General features: G+C 46.7%; 1 protein-coding gene across 1 annotated transcript in view; it reads left to right on the forward strand.

Moving 5' to 3' along the window:
• CDK5RAP2 (CDK5 regulatory subunit associated protein 2) overlaps nucleotides 1–12157 on the forward strand; it is a 176367-nt gene that overhangs the window by 67497 nt on the left and 96713 nt on the right. The window contains 2 exon segments of the mRNA XM_035723765.1: nucleotides 7127–7297; nucleotides 10869–11009. Of these exon segments, the coding sequence (XP_035579658.1) occupies nucleotides 7127–7297; nucleotides 10869–11009 (312 nt within the window).

Raw genomic sequence — 12157 nt, forward strand, 5'->3', positions numbered from 1 at the left:
ATATAGCATGATAAGTGCAGGTAGGGGGATGGGCCAAACGCTTTGGGAGCACAGAGCCTGGAACTTGCTATCAGTGGGACGGGGTGGGAGGGAGGGCTTCACAGAGGAGGTGGATTGGAGCTGAGGCGTGAAGGGTGAGTAGCTGTTTGCTGGGGGGGAAGGGGTTGGGGGTTGAACTGCATTCCTGGTTGAGGGAGGGCCCATGCGGAGGCCTGGGGGGCATGAATGAGCCTGGCACAAGGGGGCACAGCGAGTGGGCTGGAGGAGAGGGCAGGAACGTTCCGTCACACCGTTCGGGTGGGGTTTTAGAGAGGTGTGCCTGACGGCAAAGCGACCCAGCCGGGCCTTGAGCCCTGCCCAGTGTGAGCCTCCTTTCTGCTGAAAGCCACATTGAGCTCCCCGCTCGGAACTTCTGCGGTCCTCACGGCGAGCCCCACCAGTAGCACACGTGCTTGTTGGAGCTCTGTGCGAGCAGTCTCATTCCAGTGGTTTCTGTCTGTTTGTTTGAGCAGAGGAATTCTCTGTTCACATATGACTCTCCTGGAGAGGAAACCTGAAGCAGAGCTGCTCGGGGAGATGTGAAGCGGGGAGGCCTGGCGCCCCCTCCCTGCCATGTCCCGCCTCTGCCGCAGCCCCCAGGGGCAGCCAGGCTCTGCAGAGCCCGGCCCGAACACCACTATCTCATACTGATTCTGGAAATTCTTACATCATTGAGTTCCTATTCCTCATTAAGATTTTGGAGGAGTTTCCTTTGTGTATTTAAAGGGAACCACTGAGCACTTTGACAAGCTTTCTCACCGCAAAACCTGAGAAGGTGGAAATTTGATGGATGAAAACCTTCTCATTCTCCATCTGGCCTGAGATAAAACAAACCAGCTGACTGCAGAAGGAAGTAAGAGGGCCTGGCTTTTCATTTCTAATGTGATTCTAAGATTATAGGGATATTTTATTTTTAAAATAATCCATTTTTTTTTTTCTGTCCGTCTCCCCTGAGAATGCCCTGATATGCAAAGGCAACGCTCAGCTCAGTGTTGGTCCAGAGTGCACCTGCGAATCTCCAAGGAAGATTGCCCACTAGGTAAAAAGCGAGGCCACTCGGTTGATGTCACTGCACACAAATCCTGCTGTGGCAGCGCCGGCTTGAAAGCAGGGAGGGGTTTTCAAACTGCCCCCTGTTCAGAAGCAAGTCAAACAGATGCACACTCGGGGGCTTGGCAGGTTCCTTAGGATGGTGGCTCCTTGCATTACAATCAAATACAGATTAGCCGGCTTTCCCGAGAAAGCCACCTCAGTCAGGTTTTGGAGGAAGGCCCAGGAATATGTAGTTAGATGATACGGATAGCCAGCCAGCCTTGGGCTTCTTGAGCTCTGTTTGAAAAACCACTGGTTTAGTGAAAAGAACATGAATAGACCTGATTTTAAGTCCTGATTCCAGCACCTTTTGCTTTGGTTAAATTGCTTGAGTATTTGGAACTTCCATTTTCCAATTGGTAGAATGGGTGGAACGAGAGCATCTGCTTCACGGGGTCGCTCTGAGTGCTGTGGGAGGGCACGGGTGTAAAGGGTCCGGCCCTCTCCTAAATGCTTAGAGCTTTGCAGAAAAAGGTGGTGGGTGGTGTTTTGGGAGGGCGATTGCTGAGGGCCAGAGTAGTCGGCGGGGGGGGGGGGGGGGAGGCGGGGAGCTTACAAGGTAAGCTTGCTGTCTCCAGGCAGAATTGGGCGGAATTGTACTTTTTTTTTTTTCCCCAGATGGAGAGGACTGGGTGGTCGGGTGAGGTAAGGCTAAAAGGTAGGCTGGAGCCCACAGGGGGAGGGGAGCCTAGAACGAAGGTTTGTTAAGTGGAGTGGCTTCATTCTGCAGTTAGTGTGGGGTCCCTGCAGGGTCCTGGGTAGAGATGTAATGGTCGGCGGGGGGTATGTGTGGCATTTGGTGGGTGAACGCAGACATAGGGAGACCAGTTAGGAGGCTGTTGCTGTTGACCAGCTGCGAGCTAATTTCTGAAGAAGGCAGGGGCAGTGGGATGGAGGGAGGGGAGGGCTGAGCATGCAGGGGATTCACTTTTCTCCCCAGTACTTCAGATTTCTCCCGTCCTCTTTTTTAATACCTCCTCAAGGGAGGAGGAGTGACTGTCTGGGTGATTAGAGTCCAGCATGTTCACTGGGCCAGCCTTGCTACAGTGTGGGTTACTGTACCTTAAGACAAGAACCCAAGTTCCAGATTCTCTGGCTTTCTTGCCGCAGACCTAAGCAGGCCTGGCCCTTGTTGGGCAGATGGCTCCCTTAAGCTGCATACACCCTCTTCCTTCAAAAAGCCAAACCAAAAACAGCCCTTAGTTTTATCAGGAAGCCCTGTTTTGGGTATGCAGTTTTCACAGACTTGAACTTTGATTCCCAATCTATGATTGGTTCTTACCAAACTGATTGAATCAGCTCCTTTGAGAAGTCTCTGGGTGGGATAGGAGGTAGGGGTAGTTGGCAGGGCAGGATTTGGGCACTCATGTCCACATAAAAGCACCAGATACTTACCCTTCATCTCTCGTGTGCTCTGTGCGGAGGCTTGGCGCTGCCTTCAGGCCTGAGTTACCTGTGGGATGACCAGGTGTGTGTGAGAGGGAGGGGAGGAGTGCACCCGGTGGCTGGGTGGGCGGTGATGTGATGGTGCTGTGATGGTGCTGTGGCCACAGGAAGAAGCCTGGAGCAGAGTCGGCCTGGAGGGTATGCATTCGGAGGTGCGGGGATGACAGAGGGTCATTTCCCGTGCACCTGCTTTTGCGCCGGGCACCCATCCGGTATTCTCTCATTTCACACTCCCAGGACCCCAGGAGCCTGTATTATTAACCCCATTTACTGGAAAGGAAGCACTCGTAAGGGTTCAGGTTATCTGTCTATGGTCACTAGCTAGTTAGCCGTAGAGCCCGGATTCAAGGCTAGTTCTGCCAGTCTTCACAGCCTAGGAATATTGCAAGAGGTTTGGGGAAACCACCCAAGATTATCAATTTTCAGTTCTGATTGTTTTGCTCGGGTGAGACATGCCGTCTCCATGCCTCCTGTAAACATTTGTTACAAGCGCACGGGTGCCGAGTCCAGGAGCCCGTCGGCTGCCTTTGTGTTGCCATGGCTGCAGCTCTTCCTCAGGGCCACCTCGGCACCATCCACCCTCCCTGCAGTGGTCCTTTTACTTCAGGCCTTCTCTGACTGCCCTTCACGTGAGGTCCCAGATCCTTGGTCCTGCCCCATTCATTAGCAGGAGGGCCTCCGTCTCAGGCTGGATATTGCATCAGACCTGAGTCCTTGAGAAACTGGAACCTTAGCTCGGGGCACTGGAATTAGTGACCGATGGCAGCCCGTGTCACAGGCTGGTTTTATATTTCTTTGGTCTTAACAATAGTGCAGCTGAGGGGAGAGAGTGCTGAATTTGGGGTCTAACTGACTTGGGCTTGAATTTCAGTACTAGAACTTACTTGTAAAGCTTTGTAAACATCTCTCGGTGTCTGTGAGCCTTGGTTTCCTTTCTAGAAATACAGGACTCATAATATTTACCATGTGTGCCGTCATTAGGGTTAGAGATGTTTTATGTAAAAGTGCCTTGACACGTGCGTGGCTCAGCTTGTGCTTGGTAAATAGTAGTTTCTGTTAGGAATGTGTATAATAGAAGTACTTTGTACTCTTTGGTGTCCTGACTTTCCTTGAGGCCCTGACTTATGCTGAGGGCCCACAACCACCAAAAATATACATACACACAAATTTGCATAGGCTCCCAGGGACCCATTCAGTGGACCTCAGATTAAGAACCCCTAATCTCGAGGAATGACCCAGCTACATGTCCTATGTGGGATTTTGGAACAGGTCAAGTCTGTTAGTTTGGGAGACACGTGGGGGAAATGGAGCACATTAGTCACCTTTATCACTTAAAACATGCAAGTTCTTAATTTACGTACCTGAATTAAAATTATATAAGCAAATGAAATGGGAGAATGGAGTAAATTACTGTTGTACACACACACATATACACTAGAACTTGAACCAGACATTAAAATAATGGGTCTGATAGGTGTTTGTGCAAAGGAGAGAGCTGCATCGGGGAAATGATGTAAGTGGACCAGTAATTACTGTGCACATCAGGGTGCCTGGGTGGCCCAGTCGGTTGTGTCTGACTCTTGATTTCGGTTTAGATCATGATCTCAGGGTCGTGAGATTGAGCCCCGAGTCCGGCTCTCTGCTGAGTGTGGAGCCTGCCTGAGATTCTCTCTCTGCCCCCCTCCCCCCAAAAAAGTAGGCCTGATCTTTTTAGAATGGAAGGCAGATTTATTGTGAATTTAAAGATGTACCTAAATGGCTTCACAGAAGATTTTCTGGTCCCTGTTATCCAGTTTTCAGAGGCAGGTTTCTAAAAGCAAGTGTCAGATGACTGTAGGTGGATGGGGGTCATTTCAAAAGAAATCCAAATTCTGGCCATTGTGTGGAAGTGAGCTGAGAGGCTTGCAATCAGAGTTGGAATCAGGCAGGTGCTGCCCCTTAGTGACTGTGATTGTGGGTAAGCTACTTTACCTGAGCCTGTTTCCTCATTCATAAAATGGGAGCAATCCCATCTACCTCTCCATCCATCCATCCATCCATCCATCCATCCATCCATCCGATACTTACTGAGTGCTGTTCTGGTTATCTGTTGTGTGCCATTCCCAAGTGACGCTGATAATGTTCTAGGGGCTGTGTTTTGAGAATTCTGGTTCTTTTTGGTGGGAAATGGTATTTAGAGACTATGGTCTGGATACTGGGGAGGATGCTGATTTTAGGCTTTCTCAGTGAGAGGAAGGAAATAACAGAAAATAAAAGTTCATATTCATATTTTCAACTCATATTTACAATGACATGTTTTAACTTAATTTTATATTTGTATTGGTATTCTCTTAGGCTTGTAGTCTTGGTTCTTATCACATTAATAATTACTTATTTTATACACACACACACACATACATGCACACAATTCCAGAATACCAATACAAATATTATTTCTTCCAACACGATTACTAAAACAGTGTAAGATTTTCCGCAGTAGTCCCTTTTGTCTTGGAGAAATATCCCACTAGGGGTATACAAATTACTCTTTTTTTTTAAGATTTTATTTATTTACTTGAGAGAGAGCACAGAGGGAGAGAGAGCACCAAGGGAGAGGGAGCACCAAGGGGGAGGGAGAAGCAGGTTCCCTGCTGAGCAGGGAGCCCGATGTGGGACTCGATCCCAGGACCCTGGGATCATGACCTGAGCCGAAGGCAGACGCTTAAGTGACTGAGTCACCCAGGTGCCCTAAATTACTCTGCTTTTAAGTTACTGAAATAATTTCTTTCTGTTTGGTTAACCAATCAACCTGATGTACAGTTAGATTTAGTTTCTGTTTGTTCGCTCTGCTTCTAGTTTTAGATTTTTATTTTATTTTTCAAATGGTTATCTAAACATTTAATCAGCTTCAGTGTTACATCTGTAAAATGAATTTTTCTCCCTCCTTCTGCCTTGTTCTCTTTTTTTTATTTCCCTATAGACAACCATTTAATTTATTTTATAGTTAACATGACAGTATGTTATATATACTTTTTTTTTTTCCTCCTGGGGTCCTCTTGATCCCTGCCTGAGCAGTATATTCTGAAGATTACTTTAGGGCAGAGTGTTTTTGGAGTCCTCATTCCTTTCTCTTGATCGCTTCAGAGTGCTCCATTGTGAGAATGTATCTTAGTTTATTCCTCTACTGGTGAATATTTGGGTGGTTTCCAGCCTTTTGCTATTATGGATAGTATTTCAGTATTCCAAATAGCATACGTCCTGAAGTAGCTATATCACACTGTTTACTGTTGGTTTGTGTTTTTCCCCTTAACATTATGGCACAAGCATTTTCCATGTTAATTGTAAATGTCATTATTTAAGATCGTTTTTTTTTTTCTGATTGTGAAAGTAATACAGACTTATTTAGAGATTTTAGAAACTCAGGAAAAGAAAACAATAAAAATCAATCGAAAGTCCCCACAATCCCTCTATTTAGGTATACTGTTATTATTTTGATGTGTCTTCTCATAGCCTTAACAATCTTTTGTATAAACATTTAGGAAACAGTTGGCATCATATTATATAGTGTCTTGGCTTGTTTTTCCTCATAATTATGCATTTTTTAAAAAAGATTTTACTTATTTATTTGAGAGAGAGAGAGAGTGCGCGGGACTGGAGGTGGGGGTGGAGAAGAGCAGAGGGAGAGGGACAAGCAGACTCTTAGCTGAGCAAAGAGCCCGACATGGAGCTCAATCCCAGGACCCTGAGATCATAATCTCAGCCGAAACCTGAGCCGAAGCTGAAAGTTTCTAGAGTCAGATGCTTGACCAACTGATCTACCCAGGCATCCCACAATTGTGCACTTTTTAAAAATGCCATACTTGGGGCATCTGGGTGGCTCAGTCGTTAAATGTCTGCCTTTGGCTCAGTCATGATCCCAGGGTCCTGGGATCGAGCCCTGCATCGGGCTCCCTGCTCAGCGGGGAGCCTGCTTCTCCCTCTCCCACTCCCCCTGCTTGTGTTCCCTCTCTCGCTGTGTCTCTCTCTGTCAAATAAATAAATAAAATCTTTAAAAAAAATGCCATACTCTTTTTATAATTAATTCCTTATTTTTAAAAAATAATTAATTCCTTGCTGTTGGAGGTTTAGTTTCTTTCTGGTTTTTCACTATTGTAAATAATGTGATAAATATCCATGCATAAAGCTTTTTCCAGATTTCAGCTTATTCTTTTGTTTATTTTTTTTTCAAGATTTTTAATTTGACAGAGAGATAGTGAGAGCAGGAACACAAGCAGGGGGAGTGGGAGAGGGAGAAGCAGGCTTCCCGCCGAGCAGGGAGCTCGATGCGGGGCTCGATCCCAGGACCCTGGGATCATGACCTGAGCTGAAGGCAGACAATGGCTGAGCCACCCAAGTGCTCCGATTTCAGCTTATTCTTAAAGCTGGTTTTCATCAGACTTTAAAAGAGAAGGAAGTGCACATTTGTTAAATACATCTATTAGCTTGCTCTCGTATAGCGGTAAGCAGGTGAGAGATGATCATCTTGAAGTGTTTGTCAAATAAGTTCTATTTTTTCTTTTTCTTTGGGTAGGACCTTAGAAATGAAGTTGAGAAACTACGCGATGAAGTGAATGAAAGAGAGAAAGCCGTGGAGAATCATTACAAGAGTCTTTTGAGTGAAAGTAATAAAAAATTGCACAGTCAAGAGCAAATGATCAGAAGTCTAACAGGAAGCATCGATCCAAAGGACTTGTTGCTTCAGGTACCATACTTCTTTTTCTTTTGTATTTCAATCTGTTGACTTGGCACAGGCTATTTTCTTTAAAAACTCTTTTGCAGAAACGTTTATATAAAAACAAAGCTGGCAAACATGATGATAGTCTTCACTGCTTTATATCAGAGCATCAGAGCTTCCTTTATGTCCTTTGAGCATCAGCCACCAGCAAGAAGGGAAGGAACTTGTTCTGGCTCGTATGACAGGTCCACGGCAGAGCCCGACTGAGGCTCTGGCCTGTTCCGCCCTAGTGGCCAGCCTGCTTCACTGAGGTATTTGTGCTGGGAGTGTCTGCTGCTCTGTGGTATGCCAGGCCCTCTCACCCCCCTGTGCTTTTCCTATTACTGTCCCCATTTGGTCTTGGAATACCCTTCGTGTTTGATTGTGTAGTGAAGTTTTGATTTAGTGCAGGCTGACAGGTAATCATGGTAGATTCAACATGGGTAGTTAGCTCTGCTTCCTACTGGAGCCTTGTTAAAGTGACAGTGGAGGGGTGAAAGATACAAGCCCGCAGGACTAAGAGTACTCTGCTCCCTGCCTTTGGGGTGGAAAAGCCAACAAGAAGCAAGCTGGTGTGTCCTGCAGAACCCAGAGAGGCTCAGCAGGCAGTGGAGGGACCTGGTCCCTTTGTAACCAGGAGATCTGGCTGGGATGCTGGGCAGTTAGGTGACCTTGTTTTCTTGACTAGCAGGAGATGGGGTGGTTTCCTCTCTGGTGACCTTAAACCAGAGAAGCCCTGGCCTGGCGGGGGGGTGGGGTCACCAGATGCACCTGAAGGCAGGAGTGGGTCTCTTGGATGAAAACGGGAGTGGAAGTGTGCATCCCCAACATTGAGAGTCCTCCGAGGGGAGAAAAGACAGTTGGGTGTCTTCCAACAGAACAAGCACGTCCTCACCTGGTCCTCTCACGGTGAGTCTGCCACCGATGTGCTTTTTCTGCACTCAGAGCTTCTGAGCACTTTTCCCTTCAAAGGTAGGTGGACAGCCTGAGCTCCCCAAACAGGGGAAAAGTATATAGGAGGAAAGACAGAACAAGGCTATGTAGAGGCCATAGAAATGGAGGGATGAGAAGCAACCAGACAGCTTTAAAAGAACTGAATACCGTAACATCTTTACATAAGAACTAAGATCAGGATCTGATAAAAATACTTGGAAAAGAAGAACGAGCTATTGGAAATTGAAAGTATGATTACAGATATAAAGAGTTTAATAGGAGAGTTAGAAACATTGGAAGATAAAGTTGAGTGAGGCTTCTAGAAAATAGAACCCAACAGAAACAAATAGGTAAGGAAATGAGAGGGGGAGGCCTGACTCAGGAGTTCCAATACGTGACTGACAGGAGGTCCTGAGAGATGGGGCAGGCAGAGCAGAGGGAAGGGAACCCTCAAAGCAATAGGAGAGCTTGCAGAATGGAGGGACAGACACCTGTGCATTAAAAGGGTCCCTCTGTTTCTAGCACAAATAATGATGAGATGTCCACGCCCCGAGGCACGTCCTTGTGATATCGAGGCACACGGTGATAAGAGAGGATCTGAAAGGTTCTAGAGCAAGACACAAAGGACCCAGAGCCGGAGTGACATCAGAATTCTCAGCAGCAATACTGGAGGCCAGAAGGCAGGAGAGCAGGGCTTCCAGATTGCTGAGGAAGAGTGATGTCCAGCCTAGCAGCAGCAAGAGTGAGGTCAAACAAAGCCATTCTCCGACGTTCGGTGCCAAAAATCCTCTGCCTCCCAGGGACCCCCTGCAGGGAACTCCTGGACAGTGATCCCATACAAATGAGGAAGAAGTCCAAAAAGAGAGAGACATGGGGTCCAGCAAGTAGGGGATTCTCTTGGGATGTGGTGACAGGAAGACCCAGGATGCAGAGAGCTTGTATTGGAGCTCTTGAGACAGGGCCTCAGTTGGGATTTCTCCAAGAAATGGAAATGGAACCCATTTTTAAGTTCTTTTAGAGAGCTTAGAGATGAATCTACATTAAGTACCTAATTTAGTTTTATGAACTAAGTGAATAAATAGAACAAAGCAGTTGTTACTGATTCCAAGGAAAGCAAAGAAATGAACACGAAAGGAAATGTAATCACGGAAGGCTAGGTGGGTAACTCATGCACAGTGTTTGTGTGGTCATAATAGTGTAAATGCAGACTGTCGATTGAACTGAAATTGTATTGTAACTATCAGGGTAAGTGCTGGTGGGGGGGGGCGCAGATGTTATAAGAACTAAATCCTTAAACTTCTATGGTAGGAGCCAAGAGATAAATCTTAACTTAAGTCAGTGGGACACGTGGGTGTCTCAGTCGGTTGAGCGTCTGACTCTTGATCTTGGCTCAGGTCATGATCTCGGGGTCGTGAGTTCAAGCCCCATGTTGGGCTCCACACTGGGCGTGGAGCCTAATTAAAAAAAAAAAAACAAAACGTCAAGCAGTGTGAGAGTAGTAATGTAATGTAAATAGCAGAAGAGGCTGAGGAGTTGGAAGTTATTTTTTCCCGGGAGTGGGACCCAGAGGTGAGAAGTGTGAGGGAGTGGGGAGGGAGAGCTGTTTTCCCTGTAAGCCATGCGGACTTTGTTAAACAACGTGTACATATAGTTGGACTTTAGGAAAAGGAAAATGGAAAGTGTGAGTCAAGCACAGCTGTATTATGGCAATTCTGGAAAGTCTGTGTTGATGTTTGATTTCTAGTTTTTCCTGTTTATAGTTTAATAGGTTTTTATAAAAAGTTGCCTCTGTTTCTTTCGTGTTTGTACTCATCTAATTTCTCATAAACATTTGACGTGATGAAGTAATTCTGATAGGTACTTAGGAGGAAGATGTGGTTCTTGCCCTTAATTTCTGACCTAGAGTGGACAGAGACCTCGTTAAGGAGTTACTAGGTTTTAAATAGTTAGGAATAGATTTTATGCTTGAACTTGGCCAAAAGACCGGAGAGACGGTCTCCAGTCCAGTCCTGTTGTTGAATGCCAGATCTTCTGAAGGGGTCAGTGAGGTGCATCATCACGAAGCACCCTTTCACATGTGACCAGACCCCAAAACAACATTTACAGCCTTTCTTCCTAGAAGTCAAATCTCCTCGTAGATATGGATGGTTCAAGTTTTGTCAAATTTGTGATGTTTTGAGAGAGGCTGGGTTTTGTTGGGTTGTGATATGCAGTTCCTCTAATCACCACGGTAACCCCGTTAGGCTAGGAAACAGACCCAGAGACCACACCTTGGCCGAGGGTGACCCAGCATGGAAACCCTGTCCTATGGCGCCAGAGCCTGGGCTTGGTCCTCCATCCCCGCCGGGTGGCTGGGGAGAAGGGCGGTGGGGAGAAGGGCGCTTTGTAATGACCGCCACCACCCCTGCCTATGCCATGGCTGTGGGCTGCGTTTCCCCTGGTGGTAAATAACAAATGCACTTGCATTATTTTTGTAATTGCCTACTATTTGGGGATGATGGAAATTTTTTCGAGGAAAATAATGTCAAGAAAAAAATAAGATATTTTCCCTTAAAGAGTTTTGCACAATCTGTTAATATTTTTTCTCTTGGTGAAAACTTCCTCATGATTTGTTTTGTTTCCTTAGAAATTCAGTGAAAAAGGGTCGGAAGCAGTACAGCAGAATTGTCCTTCACAGACTGGCGGAGAGCTCAGGGTCAGGACTGAGGGCTTACCAGCAAAGTGCTCTTTGCAGCGGTCACCAGGCGGACACCGCATCTTCTCGGAGGTAAGCTTGACTAGACTTGGACGTCCGCAGGTGAATTCATGTTCTTTCTGACATGTGTATGATAACTCCTCTTACCTAGAGCCCCTCTAGTTCCTTCCTGCCAGTGATTGAACTTATAAGAGGTTAGGAGGAGGGTTCTTAGTCTCTCCGCCTTATAGGTGAGTACCCTTGGGCTGAGTGCTGGTATTTGCACCACACAGGAAACTGGTAAATCACACTCGTTAGGGATGAGCCTCCTGTTTGCTGTCCCAGCGTTCACCTCTCAACTGTGTAATCTCTGTCTATGTCATTTCTATGTTAAGAAAATTTTCCTGTCCAAATACACACAAAAACTGACCCAGCAGACCCTTCCTGGTGTGGCCTCAGGTTGCTCTCTGTCATCTCGAACTACAGCTGACTTCTTGCAGATTCCTGAAAACACTGTGTTTGCACCTCTCCCTGTGCCTTTGCGTGTGCTGTTCCATCTCCTGGAACAGCTTTTCTCTCCTTGTTTGCTGGGTGACTCCTGAAAAGGTACCCCTGAAAGTACCCCTCTGGTGTCACCCTTCCCTGAGCGTGCTTGGTAGTGACATACCCTCTTCCTCCCTGGGACTCGGCACTTTGCACGCCCATCCTTGTGTTGATGTTATAGGATCCACCTTCCTGCTGCCCCTCACTCGAGCCCCTACACAACCAGGGATGGGCACCTCGGCATAGGGAACTAGGATTCGTATCTAAATCCCAGTGCCTAGCCCAGTCTTTGGCCTAGTACATAAGTGTTTGTTGAGTGAGTGATTAGATTGGCTTGGGAGGGATGCATACAGATATGTTCTTGCATATAATGCAGCTTGGCAGCCAGATATGGGAAAGGGAAGGAGCTCATTGTAGGCCAGGTTTTGTTTTTTTAAACCTGGCTTTAATTAAGTTCATACATTCAGAAGACAGAGAACTCTCTTACGCAAATTAGTTCTTTGATGAATGGCTCCGATCATGACTTGTGGTTTTGTGAAGGGGGATTCTCAAAATAATTAACAACCGGTGCAGCAACGGGCATAGGCATCAGAACAGACTCGGGCAGTAGGGCCGGGGTACCGGCCCCCGTGCCAGGGAGCAGCCCTCTAGTTACTGGCTCTTGGAGAGGTCCCTGAGGCCCTTGAGGGTGGTTGGGG

This window comes from Zalophus californianus, chromosome 13 (assembly GCF_009762305.2).
Source record: "Zalophus californianus isolate mZalCal1 chromosome 13, mZalCal1.pri.v2, whole genome shotgun sequence".
Taxonomy (NCBI): Eukaryota; Metazoa; Chordata; class Mammalia; order Carnivora; family Otariidae; genus Zalophus; species Zalophus californianus.